This window comes from Etheostoma spectabile, chromosome 8 (assembly GCF_008692095.1).
Source record: "Etheostoma spectabile isolate EspeVRDwgs_2016 chromosome 8, UIUC_Espe_1.0, whole genome shotgun sequence".
Classification (NCBI taxonomy): domain Eukaryota; kingdom Metazoa; phylum Chordata; class Actinopteri; order Perciformes; family Percidae; genus Etheostoma; species Etheostoma spectabile.
This window is the reverse complement of record NC_045740.1, coordinates 19,525,200-19,548,717: the sequence shown is the minus strand read 5'-3', so window position 1 is coordinate 19,548,717 and position 23,518 is coordinate 19,525,200. Positions and strand designations below refer to the sequence as shown.

The following is a 23,518-nucleotide window of genomic DNA, read 5'->3' as shown; positions in this document are numbered from 1 at the left end:
ACGAGACAGGACCAACCAACACAGGACGGACCAAAAACACAGGACAGGACCAACAACACAAGACTGGGGAGGGAAAACAAGACACAAACACAAGACAGGATGACAAAACCAAACAAGGAGAAAAGAACCCAAAGCAAAAAACCCGGAACCACAACACAGTCCACACGATGAGATTGTTTACCCAATCTTTCGACCTCATGTGTCACCAAGGAACCTCGAGGTATCATGAAATTTGTTAGAATTCATCCTCTGGGACCGTGGTTATTGGGAAAATAAACGGCAATCCAAGTGCTAGAAATGGGCAAATGATCAAAAGTCAGTCCCGCAGCCATGATGCTAACTTGGCTAACCCTCAAATCAGCCAGAGTTTTAGCATATTAACAACGCTTTTAAAATATTAGTAATAATAATGTGTACTTATTAATCCCACAAGGGAAATTACCATTTACAGTCTGTTGTTATTACGCACATTCACCACAGGCCTAATACACACACAGACACTAATGAAAGATGTCAGAGTGGGGGGGGGGCTGCCCGAGGCGCCCCGAGCAGTTGGGGGTTCGGTGCTTGCTCTTGCACTGGCAGGCTTTTGCATTAACTTCTAAGTATACAAAGCTGAGGTAGTTATGTCCAAGTTCAACCCTGACGGGGGGGGGGGGGGGGGGGGGGGGGGGGGGGGGGTGGAGATGAAGCTACATTTAAAGCTCTCTGATTGGTGGTGGATTCTTTTTCTTTTTACTACATTTGCTATTACTTGCTGTAACATTACCATCGTTAAAGGTCCCTGCGCTCGTTTTACTTGCATTTTTTATATGTCAGTCCTATGTTGTGTGTGTGTGTGTGTGTGTGTGGTGTGTGTGCTGCGTGTGGTGTCGTGTGTGTGGGTGAATGTGAAGATGAACTGCTACCTCCTCGTCAGCTCTAGCCACTGGAAAGGAAATAAGAGAGAAATCAGACCAATCACAACAGATGACGTCAGTTTCTGAGCTCATTAATATCAGAGCTGGGTAAAGGATGCTGATAGCCAGGCTCTCATTGGTATGAGAACCAAGCAGCTTAGCGGTTGAATACTAATGAGAACTGGCCCAAATGGAGCCGAGTCTTCTGCAGGCTTTCTATACCACTCTAGAGTGGGCTTGAAACAAGGTAACCCTGGTAACCAAGTACAGGTCCATGGTAGGACTTCAGACATTACCACAAGTCAGGAAATACGGGTGGCAGGGCACCTTTAACAGAACAAAGAACTTTAAGGAACATTACTTAACAAAATGGGATGGATCCAAAATCTCTGAGTGTGAATGGTGTCAAAAGACACATGTGTTAGCTCGCTAAACCACAACCCAGCTAGCACACCACAGCCTCATGATAATAATAATAATATAATAATAACAAAGGGTGAGTGACATCTCAACAGCACACTGAAGCTGCAAACAAACAAGTAGAGTAGGAACACAAACCGGGCAGACGGGACAAGAAAACATGAACCCTATCACCCGTGGAGAGGATTTGAAGACAATGAGTTCCACCCAGTGCCACTTCCTCTCTTACACCGAACTTAGCAAACCCCGACCCCTCCGACAGGACTGGGCCAGAGTCAGACGGAGGTCTGGCTCCTGAAGCCGCGGAGGTTCTCAGGCTCAGTCAGCGGGCAGCTGATGGCGGTCAAAAGAGGCGGGGAATCAGACAAGTAAAACCGGCTATAAAGTTTGATTGTCCCTCCAGTGGATCCGATTGTATGTTTTAGTGAGAAGGGGGGACGGGCTGTAGGGGGGGGGGGGGCATGCAGGGTTCAGCTTTAGGTCAAGGGTTGTGTGTAGTGCTCATTCTCAGAGAGGTCTTGGCTGTGAGTTGGGGTAAATATAAACAGTAAGGCTGTTTTAGTGATTATAAATGGGTTAGGGTTGATAATTCAGTTATTTAGAATTTCATTTTTTATGGATTGAACAGACAACAAATACTAGACATAACATGTTACAGTGTGAACATTATTTCCAACATGGTCCTTGGTTGTTTAAAGCATTTTACACATGACAAAGACAAAAAAATGAAATTGTATTTTACCCATACAGCATCTTAAATAACTTTGGAAAAAAAAACATGCGAAAAAGCACCCGCAAACATTGAAAAAGTGACCAAAATGTCAGAAAAAGCGAGACTTTTTTTCATGGTTGACGGGAGACAACACGAGGGTTAAACAGCACCCACGGGACCTTTCTTTGACACTTTCTACCTGGGTGCGTATGAAAAATGCAATTGTATTTTACTATTAAAACATCTTATTAATCGTGCCATGAGGGAGAGATGCATGAACATGTCCTGGTGCTGGCAAAAGTTACAAGACCGTGTACAACAACTATCGTAGATTCAATGGGAGGAGCTCCTTTTTTGGTCTGTGGGTAGGCACGGTTGACGTTTCATGGTAACAGCGAGTTGGACCAATCAGAGACGTTGCTGTTTCCAATAGATTGCGGATTTAAACGTGTTTTCTTAACCCTTGCGGTGTCTTCCCTTTCGGGACCCTCTGATGACTATTGGGGGTTTTAATAACAATTCTGAAATAACATTTTACTCACAACCTTGTTACAAATATTGTCTTTATCTCAATTTTCAAACAACTGAGATTACATACAGTATACGTTTAGGGAATGGTGTTGTAATTATGTTAAAAATCCAAATGGAAACAACTAAGTGTCAAATCCAGAATAATGTTCTGAATGAGTCAGGAATACATGTTTATCCAGGAAATAAGGAAAGGACGCTGATTGTTTTCAGGTAGAATAAGTATATTTGTCCCTTTGCCATTTTTCGTTGAAAAATCTGAAATGGGTCAATTTGACCGAATACGTATGATTTCATACAGGAAGTGGCTGTACAAGCAGAGACAAAACATCTTAATATTACCTTTGTGTTTGTGCAGGCGCTGTGAGAGGAACCCGTGCATGCTGGGAGACCGCAGGCGTGCGCCCAGGCGCCCAACTCCATCTAGTTCATCCTGTCCGTGGGTGTCAACTGTCGGCGGCCCCGCGTGCTCTTCCGGTGTCCGGCGGCGGCGTGTGGCGGACACCGCTGCGCTTCGGGCTGGCGGGCGGCGCGGGGCGGGGCCACTTCAGCGTGCCGCGCTCGGGCCGGCAGACCGGCACCCTGTCCTGGTGACCCCCATCGGGGGCCCGCCACCCTGGAGGCCGAGGTGGAGATGAGCAGCTGGAGCGCAGCAACTGCTGGGCCGCTACCTCACCAAGGTCACCCTGTCGTGTCCCCCTACGAGTTCTAGGGCGGGAGTCTGAAACGGGGCTGTGGTGGGGGGGTGGGGGGTGGGGGTCCTAACCACTGCGTGTTTTTGGGGATTTACTGGGTCCCGTAACTGTGCTGATCTGAACACATTGAAATTACTCACAAACCCAAAACAAATGTCTTCAGAAGAGCTTCAGCCTGTAATAAACACATTTGATTTTTATTTTTTTATTTATCATTTTGAAACCAGAACAAAATGTTGAGGAAAACCCCCAAAAACTTTTGGTCTGGAGTCCCATAAGAAACCAGTATCAGTATTTTCATTCGTGCTTCTTTTACTATTCCACATCCCAGAGGTCCACAGAAAACGTAGTACTCCACGTTGTGGTGTTGAATGCTCGTGATGAAAAACATTGGTGTCTTTAAAGGTTGGATTTTCTATTTCTTTTTAATTAAGCATTAAGATCAATTTTTTTATTCTCCTTTTAATCAACTTTATGTAACTACAAAACAAATGTCTGTATCTAGTGATAATATCCCATTAATTTAGATTCTGGTTTTATTGTTTTTTTAATGTGCTTCATCTGCTTTATACGTTCGTACCCCAGTTTATGGTGACGTGCATCGGTACAGGTATACAAATCAGTCCTCCAGGATTTAGCGATGTCGCGATCGGCGGCCTTATTCACGCAAATTCAACCAATCCCTGTGACTTTGGTGCGACTCGCAATTTGACCAATAACCTGAGTTTCCCACAACTGCAACCAATCACAGCAGTCCCCCTGGGCCAGACTCGTATCAGCATGGGACTCTGAGAGCAATGACCAAGAGGAGGGAGAACGGGTGATGTCACACGTACGTCGCCGTTTAATGTCCGTGTTTCGGCGTGGAAGACGAGACGCGTGTGACTCGAACGTCTCACATTCACCAACGAAACGCACATCCTGCCAAACCCTTCACATTGAACATCAATGTACGCTGGAAACGATGTAACTCGGAAGTCGCTGCTGTGATCCTGTTCTTCTGGAGAGAGAGAGACACACACACACACACACACACACCACAACACACACACCAAACACACACACACACACACAAAACCAAAACACACACCACAGGACCGGTGGATGCAGGACAAACCGGAGAGGAGAGTACAGGATGTCCTACATTGAGGACAGCTCGCTCGTTTATTGTAGTCAATGATAAGTTACTAGTCTATAAGTCCTCATCAAACCGTGTGAAGGTGTCACGGCAAGATAGGAAATCAATGACAACGGAAGACCAACAAGCTACTTGTAGTGGCTAAAATTCAGTAAATCGTTATTTTTTTTTTTGTCTAAATCCACCAGCCCCTTTTCATAGTTACCAAATCCTGAGGTCTTTTTTGGCTACTTGGAAAACCAAGGTCACCGTATAGTTTTCTTCTGCCCCCGCAAGTTGAATTTTATTTTTAAGACACTATACAAAACACAAATCTCAACTTTTTTCGTCATTTCGCACTTTCTCTGGTCTCCCCTGCAACTTCATTTTCAACACCAACGGCAAAATAAACGTTTAGTTGCCAATTTTTTTTTTTACAAATCGTCCTCCAACATTTCCAGGCACTTTGGGCGGCAACATCTTGCACATGGTTAAAGATGAAAGTCCGCAACAATCCTGGAGGGAAACTGATAAAACTGTTGGATTCAATTATTCTATATTATTTTATTATTATTCTGTTGAACTTTCTTCGGTATAAAACGTAGCCCACGAGGTCGTCAAGGTAGAACTCTTCAGGTTGGGAGTTTACTTAAAACCAAACAAAAGTGTTTTCAGTGTCGCAGAGAAGAGCAAGGAGTCATTTCCGTTATTGTTTTTATATTATATCCTTTTTTGAAAGATGAAAGTTGTATTTACCTCGAGTGCTGTAAAGTTACGAGATTTCCTTTGGAGGGGGTGGGGCTAAAAAACGTGATAGTCGTATCACCGCATAATCACTTTGAGATCTTTGTCAGCTTTGTTGTCTTCTATTTTAGGCGTTTGTGTTGACATTTTTGTCTTTTTTTTTTTATTCTTGTTTTTTTTCGATGTTTTTTTTGGAGCTGAAAGGGTTTTTTACAAATCTATATCTTTTGTACTCTCACTGTCTCTGGTTCAAAGTTATGTTAAAACCCGAGAAGAGTCAGGGGTTTTCTAGAGACACTTCTGGTCTGGAGTCCACAGGAGGAAAACCCCGCCCCTGCTTGTAGTTGAGTAATTTTCATTTCATTTCTACGTTCTAATACTCTCACACTATCTGAGGAACCCGAAAACCACGTATCTCCCCAGGTGTTGTGTTGATAGCTCGGGATGAAAGAAGATTGTGTGTCTTTTAAAGGATGGATTTTCCTATTTCTTTTAATTAAGGCAGTAAGATCATTTCCAAAAGATGTGTTTTTTGTTATTCCTCTTTTTTACTCAAACTTTAGCTGGTGGGTGTGGGGGTAAAGTTGATAAACTGCCTCTTGGTTTTAACAGATTGTCAGGATGTTGTTTCCCAAAACAGGATGCTTAGCTCCGTGATATGAATGGTAGTAGTATAATGAGAATTACAGATGGTGACCCGAGTATTTGGTTCTTTGGTCCACAGATGTGGCGTATCTCACTGCTCGTTCTTCATTATGAATTATATCGCTGAAAGACTCCACACATCCGCTATAAAGGTTGAACTCCCGATCTCCTCGTGTCACGTGCAGTTTCGTGGGTCTGTTAACGTAACAAAGGTGTTCTTGCATTACTTGACACATTCGAGTTGGTGTAAAACTCTGGATCCGTTTCTTCGATGGAAGCTGGTGATTTGACGTGTTTTTGGTCTGCCTGAAACGAATTTGACACAGATCTGTCAGAGCTGAAGCCTCCACATACCAGAACAGAACACACACATAACAACACACAACAGCGACACACCACACACCCACACAGCCAGACAACGCACAAGCACAAACTCGACATCACACTGTTTTGGGCGTCTGCTCTTGTTCCAGAGTGCTGTGAGCGCTCTACCTAATGTATGTGTGACATGCTCTTTTTAAACTGAAAAAGGTCAGAACAGACGTTATAGATGTTATTGTCGGATTACAAACACCGGAGAACAAAACCAATATTGCAACCAGAGCGCAGGGTTTTTTGCTGTCGAGAATTTTTTGGTGCCCACCAAAAGAGTGGTAGCCGGTGCCCCAAATAGGAGAATGAGGAAAAGAAAACGCATTAAAATCATCTCTTATTGTTTATACGAAATTTCACCATCTTACTATTTCAATACGAGCGCTACGAGGGTCTCCATTGGTCAAAACCTCCATAGTCCAGGCTGGAACTCCATATATATCTATATATATATAACACATACCATACATACTATGTATGGTGTCTAATAGATATATACAACATACACATACAAAGTCTGTGTATATATATAATATATCAACATACATATACATTTTAAACACATACACTCATTAGTATTTGTGTATATATATATATATACATCACAGCAACCTATATTTAGTTCTATATCAATTAAACATTAGAATGCTCATTATGAAACTTTGCTAGTAATAAAAAGAGGAATAAAAAAACATCTTTAGAAATGGATCGTTTCGTAATAAAATTTTTTGGGAAAAATCCAGCTTTAAGGACACCAATTTCTTGAATAATAATGTATCATTAATAAAGACATCCCTATATAGAATCCCCTAAGGCTATTATATTTCAGGTATCACAGATACTATTGCATCTAGTAAGGTCAACCCTCCCCCCCCCGCACCCCCCCCATCATCACATACCTGCTTAAATACCTAGAGCATTGGCATGGTTGGTGTTACTTCAGTTAGACCAACAGCTGGTTTGAATTGGCATTGAGAGATGATCCTTATGGAAAGTTTCCATTAAAACTATAGACACATACATCTGGCATTTCAGACTTTTCTGAGTATGTGAGAGTACTGTGTTGAAATTCACAAACTCTGAGAGGCCGGGTTAACACCAGTTACAATTTCATGCAGGAAAAAGGAATTAATTAGAATCTGAAAATTAACATCAACATCACCAAACCTTCATAGGAGATTATTACATTAAAATGCTAGTGATCTTTCTGTAAGGTTGTCCTAGTTGTTTTACTCACCATGATCAGAGGGGCAGAGTTTACCACTATTGTTAAGACCTGTACCCGGAGGGGGAGTAGTTTCTTCTCAGGAAGAGACAGCCCATTCAAAGATAGAGCAATTACAACCCGTCATAAAAGGAGACCAGACACTCCTCATGATCCACAGCGACCCCCACCGTCAAAGGAGAGTACTTCGAGAGGAAGGACATTAGGGGCAGCACGAGCTCGGTACTCATTTTTGTTCCTCAAGGTATCGTCATAGCAGTATTCCGTATGCAATATGTTGATCCGCTTTGGGTGGATGGACTCTCTGGCCACTCCTAAAGTACCACTTAGTCTTCCCTCTAACCTGAACGCATAAGTACATCCTTCTGCGAGCGAAACTCGCTTTTGCTAACGACATTTGCGACCAATCCCTCTGGGTTTCTTGGTAAACTTGCCATATCACCAATTAACTCGTTTTCATCACAAGACAAGATGAGGGTTGGGATTGCTGTATCAGGATCGAGAGTCACATCCACTCAGGACAGCTTGGCCCTCTTCAGTCTCGCATCAAACAATTTTACTGAGGCGTTCCTCCAGCGATCACGCTCACAAGTCCCCTCATTATTTAGGTGGTCGGATGGGGACTTCTACCCGGACCCTTGTGGGTGAGCAGTGTCAGGGACGCAAAAGCTCTGCAGGAAGGTGAGGTGGTCTCAGACTGTGAGAGCTGCTCCACCTCATGCTTCTCTTTTCAGCTCATAGAGTTTCTGTTCCAGCTATTGTGATGAAGCCTCGCGCTGTGTGCTCGCTCTCTCTGCTTCCTTGATCGTTGTCGATGAGTCGTCCTGGATTCTCTCACGACCTCCTCTCAGAGCCGTGAAGACCGAACCCGTCTGCTAACTCTCTCTGTAGGCATCTTCCTCATGAGCTCACTGAGGTTTGATTCTCCTGGATTTCAGTCTCTTCTGATCATCTGTGAATTTCAGTCTTCTGTCTTCCCCAGTCGACGTCTTTCGGTCCACATGTGGTAGTGTGAGACACCAACGCAGTAGAGAACGTACGGCGACTTCCTTGCGTCACATGTGCGAGCGCACCCCTCGGACCGCGGCAACTGTTAAAACGCCTTCACTGACGAGTCAATCACCGCTCCATCACAACATTCATTCTCCCTCGTGGGGGGGAGGGGCTTTAATAAGATAGTATTTATTGATCTCTAAAATGTTGGGAAAAGTTACGGTGTACAGCGATCACACGACATAGATACGTCACACAACACAGATATAAATCATAAATGACGATAATAGGAAAAAATATACATCAGGCAGTTTACATGGAAATAAGGGGTAAAAATATAAGAATAAATGTAAGAACAAATTTAAATATAGACAGGATGGGAAAACAAATGTCAACTGCTTAAATATGTTAAATGTAAATGAGACCGTTTGAAGCTTTAGCAAGAAGGGAATAGGTTGGAGACGTTTGAGAAGCTATTTGAGTATCTCTGCAATCCTCCCCACAGCACGGTCTAAACAACAATGAAACCACAATAGACAACATTTTGATCTTCGGGTCAATTGGTGAGTTTCAAGGAGACTTCTTCATACCGTTCCTAAATATAATCAAACCACCGGGCCTGCAGGAGGAGAGGAACGCGTATAAAAAAAGCTAAAACAATGGTGGGGGTGATGTAGAGTGTACTGTGTGTAGTTAACGGCTCGAACACAGCAAAACCCCAGACCGTCCTGTAATTTCCGTCCAGAGGTCACATTTGGTTTGTGCGGAGGATACTGACAAGCTGGACTGGATTTCATTCAGTGTCCTGGTTACGGTTATACTTGCAGCGTAGCCTCTGTCTGTGCTGTAGATATGAGGTGAACCCCACCCAATAGCATGTTGTTACATTCACTGTTGTCGTTGTTTTAACTGACTGCAGACGACGTTCGCACTGTGAGGATCTCTTTACTGAATGGGAAGAAAAAAAATTTAAGGAGATAGTTCAGATGTTATGAAGTGGGGTTTTATGACTATTCGTCCATAGTCAGTGTGTTAGACTCCAGTAAGTGATGGTCGGCTGTGTTAGCTCCAGTAGAGAGGCGGTGTGTTTAGCTCCAGTAGTGAGGCCGGTGTGTTAGCTCCAGTAGAATGGAGTCCCGTGGTTAGCTCAGTAGATGGGGTCAGTGTTGGCTCCAGTATGGAGGTCGTTGGGTTAGCTCCAGTGATGGAGGTCGTGGTGTGCCTCCAGTAGATGGAGTCGTTGTGTTGGCTCCGAGATGGAGGTCGTTGTGTGTAGCTCCAGAACACAGGAAGTCTTTTGTATCAGCAGAGGGTCGTTGTGTTAGCCTCCACCGCGATGAGTTTGTCGTCAGGTGGGCGGGTGTTGGCCCAGTAGAGGAGTCGGTGTGTGCTGCCAGTAGAGGAGGTCAGCGTGGGCTCCAGCCAGATGGAGGTCAGCGGTGTTAGTCTCCAGCAGATGTAGGCGGTGTGTAGACTCCAGCAATGTGAGGTCAGTTGTGTTAGCTCAGCTGAATGGAGTATCAGTGTGTTTAGCTCCAGCTGGATGGAGGTCCGTGTTTAGCTCACATGTAGATGGAGGTCGGGCTTGTGTTAGCTCCAGCTGATGCGAGGTCCGTGTGTTTACTGCCCAGCTGATGGAGGTCGGTTGTGTTTGCTCCAGTAGAATGAGCGTCGGTGTTTACGCTCCAGCTGATGGAGGTCGGTCGGATGTGTTAGCTCCAGCTGATGGAGGTCCGTGTCTTAGCTCAGTGATGGAGGGTCGGTTTGTACTTCAGCAGATGTGAGGTCGGTGTGTTAGCTCCAGTAGATGAGGTCAGTGTGTTTAGCTCAGCAATGGAGGTCCGTGTGTTATCTCCAGTAGATGGAGGTTCTGTGTGTTAGCTCCAGTGGATGGAGGTCCGGTCTTAGCTCCAGTAGAGGGAGGTCGGTGATGTTAGCCTCCAGAAGATGGAGGTCGGTGTGTTAGCCCAGTAGATGGAGGTGTCCGGTGTTAGATCATAGAGGGAGGTCAGTGTTGGTTGGCTCCAGTAGCCATGAGGTCGTTGGTTGCTCCAGTGATGGAAGGGTCGTGGTAGCATCAGTAGATGGACGTTCGGTGTGTTGAGCTGCCAGCTGATGGAGGTCGCGGTGTTTAGCTTCCAGCTGATGGAGTCAGGTGGTTTGTCCAGTAGCTGGAGGTCGGTGTGTTAGCTCAGCTGATGGCAGGGTCCGCTTGTGTTAGCCCACTGGATGGAGGTCGTGTCTTTAGCTCCAGTCGATGGAGGTCGGTGTGTTAGCTTCATCAGATGGAGGTCGGTTTGTGTTAGCTCCAGTGATGGGTGGTGGGTTTTTTTTCCAGTGTGTTAGCTCCAGCAGAAGGAGGTCCGTGTGTTAGCTCCACAGAGATGGAGGTCGGTTGGTGTGTTAGTATCAGTGATGAGGTCGTGTCTTATCTCCAGTTAGAGGAGGTTCGGTTGTTTAGCTCCAGCAGATGGAGGTCGGGTGTTAGCTCCGTAGATGGAGGTCCGTGGTTTAGCTCCAGTAGATGGAGGTCAGTGTGTTGCTCCCATAATGATGACTTGTGTTCCTCCAGTAGATGGAGCGTCGGTGTGTTAGCCTAGTAGTGAGGTACGTTGTGTTTAGGACTACCACTGATGGAGGTGTGTGTTAGCTCCAGTAGATGGCAGGTCGGCTGTGTTAGCTAGTAATGTGAGTGTACGGTGTGTTGGCTCCGTAGATGGGGGTCCGCTGTTGTTCGCTCCAGACTATGGGGTCCGTGTGTTAGCTGCAGTAGATGGAGGTCCTTGGGGTTAGCTCAAGTAGCATGGAGGTCGAGTGTGTAGATCCGTAGTGGAGGTCAGTGTGTGGCCTCCCAGTAGTTGGGGTCGGTGTGTTGCTCCAGTTATATGGACGTCGTTGTGTTAGCTCGCATTGATGGAGGTCTGTGTTTTAGCCTCCATAGAGGGAGTGTCCGGTGTGTTAGCTCAGTAGATTAGGTCGAGTGTGTTAGCTCAGTTAGATGGAGGTCACGTGTGTTTAGCCTCCATAGATGGAGGTCGTGTGTTAGGCTCCACTGATATCAGGTCCGTGGTGTTAGCTGCAGTAATGGAGCGGTCATTAGCTCCCGTAGTGTAGTGTCCCAGTAGGAGGTGTTGTTAGCTAAGATGAACGAGGGTCGTGTGTTAGCTTAGTAATGGAGGTCCGTGGGTTAGCTAAAGTAGATGGGGTCTGTGTGTAGCTGCAAGTAGATGAGGTAAGTGTGTTTAGCTCCATCTGATGGAGGGTCGGCACGCCGCAGATGTGGAGACACAACCCAAGAAAGCACGTGAAGTGTTTTCCTTGTTGTCATGGCCCAAAGCGCTGGAAGTACCGTTGGCAGACTTTTTTTTCTCCGGTATTGACTTGTCTCAGACAGTCGCTGATATTCGGACTTGTCCGGCCACCGGTCTTGCCAAATATGGTTTTGGTCTAGCCGAGTCCAGGGGTGCTTCATTATGGATTATACTTATTTATGTTAATAATGGACGGATTGTGAAACAAAGCGCCACATGATAAACAAATCACACGCTTAGGTATATTTGCACCCATGCATCTGCTAACGTTAAAGTGATTTTCACTGATTTCACACAACTGTGACAAAATGATGCCACCGATTTATTTTATTTAAAGATTTTTTGGGGGGTTTTTCCTTATTAGATAGTGACCGTGGACAGACAGGGGGACAGGTGGGAGAGAGATGGGGATTCGAAACCCCGGGCGTGAGGACTCGGTCTACATGGGGCTAGAAGCCCCCCTAAGACTCGGTCTGCACTCGAACTTTATGGACTCGATTACTTTCAGTGATGGTTATGTCTGAACATGACATTTGTTGTGAGAAGAAATCTTTTTTAAAGGTTTTGAAACAAAACACACCGGACAACAGGATCGAAAACCTTGCAGACTTTATTATTTATTATTATTAACAAACTGTCCAATGTTTTATCTGTACAGAACAACAACACAACCGAATAAGAAAAGAAAAGTGGGACAAGGAGGATTGAAATCAATCAGATGACCGGGAGTAGAAACGAAAGGGTTTACAAAAAGATCTTTATCCATCACAAACTAAAGTTAAAATATCGAGTATCATCGCTCGGGACAACGAGACACAGCAGGGAAACACCTGGGACGTAGCCACTCCAGGATATGTGGCACAGCAACACGCAGCACACACAACACACACACCCACACGCACACAAAAAACACCCCACACACACACACACACCCCCCACACACACCCCCCACCCCCACGCAGCCACACACACACACACCCCCACACGCAAACAACACACACCCCCACGCAATAACCCACACACACACACACCCCCACCAGCACACACCCACCCCCACACACAAACACACACACAAACCCACCACACACACACACCCCCACACAGCACACACAACACCCCCCACGCACACACACACACACCCCCCCACCACAAACCACACACCCCACACCCACACACACACACACACACACACACCCCCACCCCACACAACACACCCCGAACACACACACACACACACACACACACCCAACACACACACACACCCACCCCACACACACACAAACCCCACCCCACACACACACACCCTTAGCACGCAACGCGCGCACACACCACACACGCAACGAAGCCACGCGCGCAAACGCACAGCGCGCGCAAAACACACAACACACACACGCACACCACCACAGCGACGCATGCAAACACACACACCACACCCACCAACACAGCGCACACACCCACCCACCAAAAAGCGTGCAACACACAACCCCCACACACCAACACAACGCGAACCATGCGCACACACACACACACACACCCCACAGCAAACACACACCCCCCTCACACCACACCACACGGTGCTGCTGGGGGCTCTGGGATGTCTGTACAGCAGCAGGATACTCGTGGGACGGCGGTAGGCACGCTTCGATTTACAAAATTAAAATAAAATCAACGTCAGATGGAGAAAGAGGGAAGTAAAGAAAAGACACGAAGGCAGTTCAAAGGAATCACGAAGTATTCTTTACAAGCAAGCCGAGGGCGGCGCTCATCACCCAACGCTTCAAACGGTGAGAAAACAAAGAAAGTAAGAGACACGGGAAGTAGATTACAGTAATCATCCCTCACAATGGCCACATACTCGGAGGAGGGGGACAAGAGAGGGAGGGTTCAGGTTTCTGCTGTCTGAGGGTTGTCCACGATCCCGGGGTACTGTGTCCCCCAGCTCCCTGTTCTCTAATATGAAGACTTTCAAAGGGTTTTATCCGTCAGAAACGTGGTCTCGGGGTCAAGTATGTTGAAATCCCCCCACACTGCCAGGCACCAATGAGACCTAAAGGTTCGAAGGCAATTACAAGTTATAGCAAGTGAGTTAATCCATTAGTGAAGATCGGGATGAATATCAGTAAAATAGCTCTACGTTTCTGCGGACCTTAAGAGTACAAAAAAAAGCCGGTGTTGATACACAGCCCGGATTGTGAATGGGAAAACAAACAGGAAAGGATCGTACAGACAAAATCAGCAACAGTAAAGGTGGGATGGGGAGGAAGCGTTTGAATGTGCACTTCTGCACCTTAAATGACTTTAGACGTTGAATCTCAATGGTGGCTAAAGGATTTTTTACCACATTCAAGCGCATTTGAAACATCCCTGTCTGGTTTCTTTGCACGCTAAACTACAAAGCACGTCTTAACAATCAAACAATGTCAGCTCATTTCAACAGACACGGGACCTGGGAGTTTGGGGCCGGGACCCACCTCAGATGCATCCGCAGTGGAATCAGACCTTTTCTACAAATAAAAAACCACAATTTGTTTCGGTCTTTCCACCCGACTCTCTGACGTTACGATGACACGCCTTCTTCCTCGGGCATCAAGCTGCAGGCGGCGCAGAGGCATCAGACCGAAAACATCCACAAGTTAGACGGAAGTCTAACACCCCCAACTCACCAAAGACGGCCGTGAGAACAGCCAGGAAAAACAAAAAAGATAGGAAGAGTGGGACAGTTGGGCCTTAAATCAGGGAGTTCCCCTTTTCGCATTTGGTCTTATCTGGGCTTTTTATGGTCTTGTTCTTGTGCTCGTTTCGATTCCTCTTTCACCCCCGACATCGCTGACTCGGCCGCGGATGTGCCGAACAGACAGACACTACGAAGAATAGCGCATGAGACCAGAAACGTCACTGGCCAGGTTGACTTTGGTTTTTTCCTTCAGGTCGCGTTCACAACGGGGTTTTGGTTCATTTGGGGTACGATTAAAAAACGAAACCACAACATTCCAATGATAATTCAGTTCAGGGCAGAGTGGTTGAAAAGGTCAGATAGGACATTCTTGAAAGCATGTCTGGTCTAAAGGCTCGCGTCAAAGGTTACATGAAACCCTTTTCGGGAACAAATTCCGCTCGGACCACATTACTGATCCAGCTTCAAACGGGTGCCTGAACGCACCAGTGGTCATCCCAAAGTACTAGTAACATTAAAGACCACGACGCGCCGACTAACAAACCGCTACGCCGAACCCAGACAACGGTCTGATAGGATTCAAAGCGTCTCACATCACCAGGGACGCCCGTGTCACAGATTTCTGATGTGCCGCCGTCTTAATAAAAGGATTATAACTCGCCTTGCCGCCAGAGGCGTTCACTGCCGCGGTAAAAGCAGGTTTGATGCCGGAAGGGGCCCGAACGCCGCCGCCGCCGCACCCCCCCCCCCCCCCCCCCTGCTAGGAGGGATGCTGGGGACTCGCTGAGAAAAGCAACACAGAGAACATTCAAAATCATAGAGAAGAAAAAATTATTAAACAATAAAATAAGGCTATGACAAAAAAATATATATTTTATAGCTATAAAAAAAAAAAAAAAGAACTACAAATGTGCGCCACTGATTCCAGTCTCACTACATTACACAAAAATGTGCAACTATCTAATAACCAGAATTTTTCTGATTTCGTTGTTATTTTTTTGTTTGATACTTGCATGCCGCTCGAGTCAGACCGGGGGAGAAAACGAGGAGGAGGAAAAAGGAAAAAGACGTTGCCAGGTCTGCCGTTCAGAAGAAAAGCCAATTAAAATCTCCACAAAAACGTTCCTGCGTATGAAGATATTTGAGCGAGCCTGGATGGGAGTGTCCACTTTTCTTTATCTCGTGTGTGGAGGGCTGGATGGTTGGCCCCGCACGCCTGGCAGTCCCATGGCGATCAAACTAACAACACAAATAAGCCAAAAAAAAGAAATATAAATCAAAAAAAAAAAGAAAGATATATCCAGAGCCAAACAACCCGAAAAACCCTTCAAGCCGGATGACAACAGAACAACACACAACACACACACACAAAAACCACACACACACACACACACACACACACACACACAACACACACACACACACACACACACACACACACCACACACAACCCACACAAACACACACACACACACACACACACTTAAAATACTGGAGTAATTTAAACTGCTCTATGCATGGCATTTACATACCACTTAACACATTTACACCTCATATGATGTAATTGACTCCTTTGACACCCATATCTTGACCTCGGCCAAATATCTTACAACCTGCACTCCCTCCTCCACCCACAAAACCGCACCGCCCCCCCCCCCAACCCCCCAAAGAGAGAACGGCAGGAGAAGAAGAGAAAGAAAAGCAGAGTAAATACTGCATGTCAATCAGGTGAGTGCGGGGTAGACAACTCCGCAGGCCGGCGCTCTGCATCGAAGCAGGAGAGAAGAAAGAAGAAGAACGAATGATGACGAAAGAACCCCGAGGCGGTGTGCAGCCTCAGAGAGTAGAAGAAGAGAAGAAGGTGATCACTTTCGTCTGCAGGGTGTTGGGCAATGTCATTCCAGCCGATGTAAAGAAGATGCCGAAGGGTGTTAAGGACTGCAGCCGAGAGTCTGGGGGTGGGGGTGGGCGGTCGGGGGGGGCTTGTTTCTGCATCTGTGGGTGTGTCCTGACCCCGGAGTGGGGGCGTGGGGGGTCTACCTGTCCTTCAGCTCCTGGGTGGGTGACGCGTCGGTGATTCTGACCGCAGAGCAAGCACGAACAGGAAGAGCAGCGCCACTCCTACACCAATCACAGTCAGGATGTAGTCGTGGACGGTGAGTCATCACCTGCATTGGCGAGTCGGAGAAAGCCTCGGACGGCGCACCTGACAGGACGGTGACAGAGGACACAGGGGTCGTTCGTCATCGGTCCGATAATTAAATGCAGCCAGGTAATTAACGCAAGAATAAAGGTCTTTTCCAACAGATTTGAAACAGCTGTCAAGTCAATTGCAAAATTTAAAAGTCATTTGTGAATCATTGTATGCATTCAGTTATCAGTTCAAGATAACTATAGACCCATTCTTTGAACAGATCCTTAATGCATACTTCATCTCTGAGCACCCAAGTTCAAAATAAATCCACTTCAATAGGCGCCCGTCCACTTTCTTAGCGGAGCTCAATAGCTCATGTTTCAAAAAAAATGTGGCGTGTGTGTGAGGAGTGGGAGTGTATGTCTGTATGTATCGCTATGTATGTATGTATGTGTATGTATATATATGGTGGTGGTGATGATATATATGTTTGTAAAGGTCACTGACAAAAGTCTTGTCTATATTCTATTTTGTAGAAACACTTGCTATTAACTGGGACTGTGGTTGTAATTCAAAAGAAGATTCATCTGAAAACAAAAATTCCCTTGCTTCCACTTCTCCAGCGTCCATCCTTTACCAGGCTGGATGGACCCGTTAGAGGCTGTGGACCCGTTAGCAGGCTGTGTGGACCCGTTAGCGGCGGGACCCGTAGCAGGCTGTGGACCGAGCAGGCTGTGGACATGTTAGAAGGCTGTGGAACGTTAGCAGGCTGGGGACCCTGGTAGAGGCTGTTGACCAGTTAGCAGGCTGCTGGGCCTGTTAGCAGGTGTGGGACCCTGTTAGCAGGTGTGGACCTGTTTAGAGGCTGTGGACCTCCCCGTTAAGCAGGATGTGTGGACTACTCGCCCTCCCAGTCAGAGGTGGACCGTTAGCAGGGCTGTGCGCCCGCACCCCCTTGGCAAACCCTGCCACCACACGGTCTTCAATGTATTGTGTTGAGGGCTGGCTCTGGGCCCGCACCGAGGGCAACACCTTCGGACCCGGCCCCACTTACCAGTCTTCCGACCGAAGAATCGACACAACGTTGGTGACACAGGGAGCTTCAGGGGACCAGGTCTCGTGGAAAATGGGCTGCCTTGGATTGTGGAGCCAACCCAAACCGTCCTCTCGAGCAGTGGTGCTGGGCGGGGTCTGCCGGACCTGGGCCGTCAACAAGTCGTCAGGTCTCAAATGGTTTTTTAATCTCTGTCTTGACGCTGAGAACCAGTGAAGGTGGTCTGCCACAGCAGCAGTGGATCGGTCTTCAGCAGTGGATTGTCTTCAGACACAGGACAGGACCAACAACACAAGACTGGGGAGAAAACAAGACACAAACACAAGACAGGATGACAAAACCAAACAAGGAGGAAAAGAACCCAAAGCAAAAACCCGGAACCACAACACAGTCCACACGATGAGATTGTTTACCCAATCTTTCGACCTCATGTTGTCACCAAGGAAACCTCGAGGTATCATGAAATTTGTTAGAATTCATCCTCTGGGACCCGTGGTTATCTGGAGAAAATAAACGGCAATCCAAGTGCTAGAAATGGGCCAAATGATCAAAAGTCAGTCCCGACAGCCATGATGCTAACTTGGCTAACCCTCAAATCAGCCAGAGTTTTAGCATATTAACAACGCTTTTAAATAATATTAGTAATAATAATGTGTACTTTATTAATCCCACAAGGGGAAATTACAATTTACAGTCTGTTGTTATTACGCACATTACACACAGGCCTAAATTACACACACAGACACTAATTGAAGAGATGTCAGAGTGGGGGGGGGGCTGCCCCGAGGCGCCCCGAGCAGTTGGGGGTTCGGTGCCTTGCTCCTTGCACCTTGGCAGTGCTTTTTGCATTTAACTTCTAAGTATACAAAGCTGAGGTAGTTAGTGTCCAAGTTCAACCCTGACGGGGGGGGGGGGGGGGGGGGGGGGGGGGGGGTGGAGATGAAGCTACATTTAAAGCTCTCTGATTGGATGGTGGATTCCTTTTTCTTTTTAACTAACATTTGCTATTACTTGCTGTAACATTACCATCGTTAAAGGTTGCCCTGCCGCCTCGTTTTACTTGCATTTTTTTAAATATGTCAGGTCATATGTGGGGGTGTGTGTGTGTGTGTGTGTGTGTGGTGTGTGTGCTGCGTGTGAGTGTGCGTGTGTGTGTGGGTGAATGTGAAGATGAAACTGCTACCTCCTCGTCAGCTCTAGCCACTGGAAAGGAAATAAGAGGAGAAATCAGACCAATCACAACAGCTGACGTCACGTTTTCTGAGCTCATTAATATTCATGAGCTGGGTAAAGGATGCTGATAGCCAGGCTCTCATTGGCTATGAGACCCAAGCAGCTTAGCTGGTTGAATACTAATGAGAACTGGCCCAAATGGAGCCGAGTCTTCCTGCAGGCTTTCTATACCACGCTAGAGTGGCTTGAAACAAGGTAACCCTGGTAACCAAGTTACAGAGTCCATGGTAGGACTTCAGACATTGCCACAAAGTCAGGAAATACGGGTGGCAGGGCACCTTTAACAGAACAAAGAACTTTATAAGGAACATTACTTAACAAAATGGGATGGATCCAAATCTCTGAGTTTGAATGTGTCAAAAGACACATGTGTTAGCTCGCTAACCCACAACCAGATAGCACACCCACAGCCTCATGATAATAATAATAATAATAATAATAACAAAGGGTGAGTGACATCTCAACAGCACAATGAAGCTGCAAACAAACAAGTAGAGTAGGAACACAAACCGGGCAGACGAGACAAAGAAAACCATGAACCCTCTCACCCCGTGGAGAGAGATTTGAAGACAATGAGTTCCACCTCCATGTCGCCCACTTCCTCTCTCCACCCGACACTTAGCAAACCCCGACCCCCCTCCGACAGGAACTGGGCCCAGAGTCAGACGGAGGTCTGGCTCCTGACGCCCCGCTGAGGTTCTCAGGCTCCAGTCAGCTGGGCAGCTGATGGCGGTCAAAGAGGCGGGAATCAGAAAGTAAACCGGCTATAAAGTTATGATTTATCCCCTCCAGCGGATCTGATTGTATGTTTTGTTTGTGATGAAGGGGGGACGGCTGTAGGGGGGGGGGGGGCATGCAGGGTCAGCTTTAGGTCAAGGGTTGTGTGTAGTGCTCATTCTGCCAGAGAGGATCTTTGGCTGTGAGTTGGGTTAAATATAAACAGATAAAGGCTGTTTTAGTGATTATAAATGGGTTAGGGTTGATAATTCAGTTATTTAGAATTTCATTTTTTATGGATTGAACAGACAACATAATACTATGACATAACATGTTACAGTGTGAACATTTATTTCCAACATGGTCCTTGGTGTTAAAAGCATTTTACACATGACAAAGACAAAAAAATGAAATTGTATTTTACCCATTACAGCATCTTAAATAACTTTGGAAAAAAAACATTGAAAAAGCACCCGCAACATTGAAAAAGTGACAAAAATGTCAGAAAAAGCGATTACTTTTTTTCATGGTTGACGGGAAGACAACACGAGGGTTAAACAGCACCCACGGGACCTTTCCTTTGACACTTTCCTACCTGGGTGCGTATGAAAAATGAAATTGTATTTTAACTATTACAACATCTTATTAATCTGTGCCATGAGGGAGATGCATGAACGTGTCCTGGTGCTTGGCAAAGTTACAAGACCGTGTACAACAACTATCGTAGATTCAATGGGAGGAGCTCCTTTTTTGGTCTTGTGGGTAGGCTACGGTTGACGTTTCTATGGTAACAGCGAGTTGGACCAATCAGAGACGTTGCTGTTCTCCAATAGATTGCGGATAAAACGTGTTTTTCTTAACCCTTGCGTTGTCTTCCCTTTCGGGACCCTCTCGCATGACTCATTTGGGGTTTTAATAACAATTCTGAAATAACATTTTACTTCACAACCTGTTAACAAATATTGTCTTTATCTCAATTTTCAAACAACTGAGATTACATACAGTATACGTTTAGGGAATGGGTTTGTAATTCATGTTAAAAATCCACTATGGAAACAACATAAGTGTCAAATCCAGAATAATGTTCTGAATTGAGTCAGGAATACATGTTTATCCCAGGAAATAAGGAAAGGACGCTGATTTTTCAGGTAGAAATAATGTATATTTGTACCATTTTGCCATTTTCTTGTAAAAATCTGAAATGGGTCAATTTGACCCGAATACGTATGATTTCATACAGGAAGTGGCTGTACAGCAGAGACAAAACATCTTAATATTACCTTTGTGTTTGTGCAGGCGCTGTGAGAGGAACCCGTGCATGCTGGGAGACCGGGCGTGCGCCCAGGCGCCCAACTCCATCTCGTTCCACTTCCTGTCCGTGGTGTCCAACATGTCGGCGCCCCGCGTGCTCTTCCGGGTGTCGGCGGCGCGCGTGCTGGGCGACACGCTGCGCTTCGGGCTGGCGGGCGGCCGCGGGCGGGGCCACTTCAGCGTGCAGCGCTCGGGCCGGCAGACCGGCACCCTGCTCCTGGTGACCCCCATCGGGGGCCCCGCCACCCTGGAGGCCGAGGTGGAGATGAGCGAGCTGGAGCGCAGCAACCTGCTGGGCCGCTACCTCACCAAGGTCACCCTGTTCGTGTCCCCCTACGAGTTCTAGGGGCGGGAGTCTGAAACGGGGCTGTGGTGGGGGGTGGGGGGTGGGGGTCCTAACCACTGAGTGTTTTTGGGGATTTACTGGGTCCCGTAACTGTGCTGATCTGAACACATTGAAATTACTTCACATAACCCAAAACAAATGTCTTCAGAAGAGCTTTCAGCCTGTAATAATATCACATTTGATTTTTATTTTTTATTTATCATTTTGAAACCAGAACAACTAATGTTGAGGAAAACCCCCAAAACTTTCTGGTCTGGAGTCCCATAAGAAAACCAGTATCAGTATTTTCATTCGTGCTTTCTACTTTCTACTATTCCACATCTCAGAGGTCCACAGAAAACCTCGTATCTCCACGTGTGTTGGTGTTGAATGCTCGTGATGAAAGAACATTGGTGTCTTTAAAGGTTGGATTTTCCTATTTCTTTTTAATTAAGGCATTAAGATCAATTTTTTTTTTATTCCTCCTTTTAATCAACTTTATGTACATCTACAAAACAAATGTCTGTATCTATGATAATATCCCATTTAATTTAGATTCTGTTTTTATTGTTTTTTAATTGTTGCTTCATCTGCTTTTATCGTTCGTACCCCAGTTTTATGGTGACGTGTCATCGGGTACAGCGTTATACAAATCAGTCCCTCCAGGATTTTGCGATGTCGCGATCGCGCCTTATTCACGCAAATTCAACCAATCCCTGTGACTTTGGTGCGACTCGCAATTTTGACCAATAACCTGAGTTTCCCACAACTGCAACCAATCACAGCAGTCCCCCTGGGCCAGACTCCGTATCAGCATGGGACTCTGAGAGCCAATGACCAAGCAGGAGGGAGAACGGGTTGATGTCACACGTACGTCGCCGTGTTAATGTCCGTGTTTCGGATGTGAAGACGAGACGCGTGTGACTCGAACGTCTCACATTCACCAACGAAACGCACATCCTGCCAACCCGTTCACATTTGAACATCAATGTACGCTGGAACGATGTTCACTCGGAAGTCGCTGCTGCTGATCCTGTCGTCTCTCTGGAGAGAGAGAGACACACACACACACACACACACACACACACACACACACACACACACACACACACACACACACACACAGACACGGTGGATGCAGGACAAACCGGAGATGAGACGTACAGGATGTCCTAAATTGAGGACAGCTACGCTCGTTATTGTAAGTCAATGATAAGTTAACTAGTCTAATAAGTCCTTCATCAAACCGTGTGAATGTGTCACGGCCAAGATAGGAAATCAACTGACAACGGAAAGACCAACAAGCTACTGATAGTGGCTAAAATTCAGTAAATCGTTATTTTTTGTCTTAAATCCACCAGCCCCTTTTCATAGTATACCAACATCCTGAGTCTTTTTGGCTACTTGGAAAACTCAGGTCGCAGTATAGTTTTATTCTCCCCGCAAGTTTGAATTTTATTTTTAAAGAACTATACAAAACAAAATCTCAACTTTTTTCGCAACTTTCTCTGTCTCCTGCAACTTCATTTCAACAAAACGTGCAAAAAACGTTTAGTGCAATTTTTTTTTTACAAACGCTCCTCCAACATCAGGCACTTTGGGCGGCAACAATCTCAAAAAAAGTCCGCAAAATCCTGGAGGGACTGATAAAATGTTGGATTATTATTATTATTATCATTATTATTATTATTATCTGTTGAACTTCTTCTGTATAAAACGTAGCCACGTCGTTCAAGTAGAAACTCTTCAGAGTTTGGGAGTTTACTTAAAACCAACAAAAGGTTTTCAGTGTCGCAGAGAAGAGGAAAACGATGACGTCCTTTTCTCGTTATTGTTTTATTCCTTTTTGTAAAATGTAAAGTGTATTTACTCGAGTGCTGTAAGTACAGATTTGAGGTACTGGGGGGGGGGGCTAAAAAACGTGATAGTCGTATCATCCTATAATCAATTTGAATTCTTTGTCGCTTTTTTCTACGTTTTTAGCGTTTTGTTTGACATTTTTGTTACTTTTTTCGATGTTTTTGGAGCTTTTTACAATCTATATTTGTATCTCACTGTTCTCTGTTAAAAGTTATTTTAAAACCCGAGAAGATTCAGGGTTTCTAGAGAAAACCTTCTGGTCTGGAGTCCCAGGAGGAAACCTCCGCCCCTGCTTGTAGTTGAGTATTTTCATTTCATTTCTACGTTCTACTTCTCCACATCTCAGAGGAACCCAGAAAACCACGTATCTCCACATGTGTTGGTGTTGAATGCTCGTGATGAAAGAAGATTGGTGTCTTTAAAGGATGGATTTTCCTATTTCTTTTTAATTAAGGCATTAAGATCAATTTCCAAAAGATGTTTGTTTTGTTATTCCTCTTTTTAATCAACTTTAGCCTGGGGGGTGGGGGGGGTAAAGTGTTGATAAAC

The 23,518-nt window shown here is 45.8% G+C and overlaps 2 protein-coding genes across 4 annotated transcripts in view; one reads left to right on the top strand and one right to left on the bottom strand.

The window, feature by feature from the left end:
* LOC116693760 (fibulin-7) overlaps positions 1-21,132 on the top strand; it is a 37,313-nt gene extending 16,181 nt beyond the window's left edge. Inside the window, exon 7 of the mRNA XM_032522988.1 lies at positions 20,770-21,132. Coding sequence (XP_032378879.1) covers positions 20,770-21,130 — 361 coding nt within the window. The 3' untranslated portion in view covers positions 21,131-21,132. The remainder of the gene's footprint in view (positions 1-20,769) is intronic.
* The window catches only part of LOC116693755 (mixed lineage kinase domain-like protein), a 525,120-nt gene that overhangs the window by 368,655 nt on the left and 132,947 nt on the right, over positions 1-23,518 (bottom strand). The gene's annotated exons all lie outside the window — the stretch shown is intronic.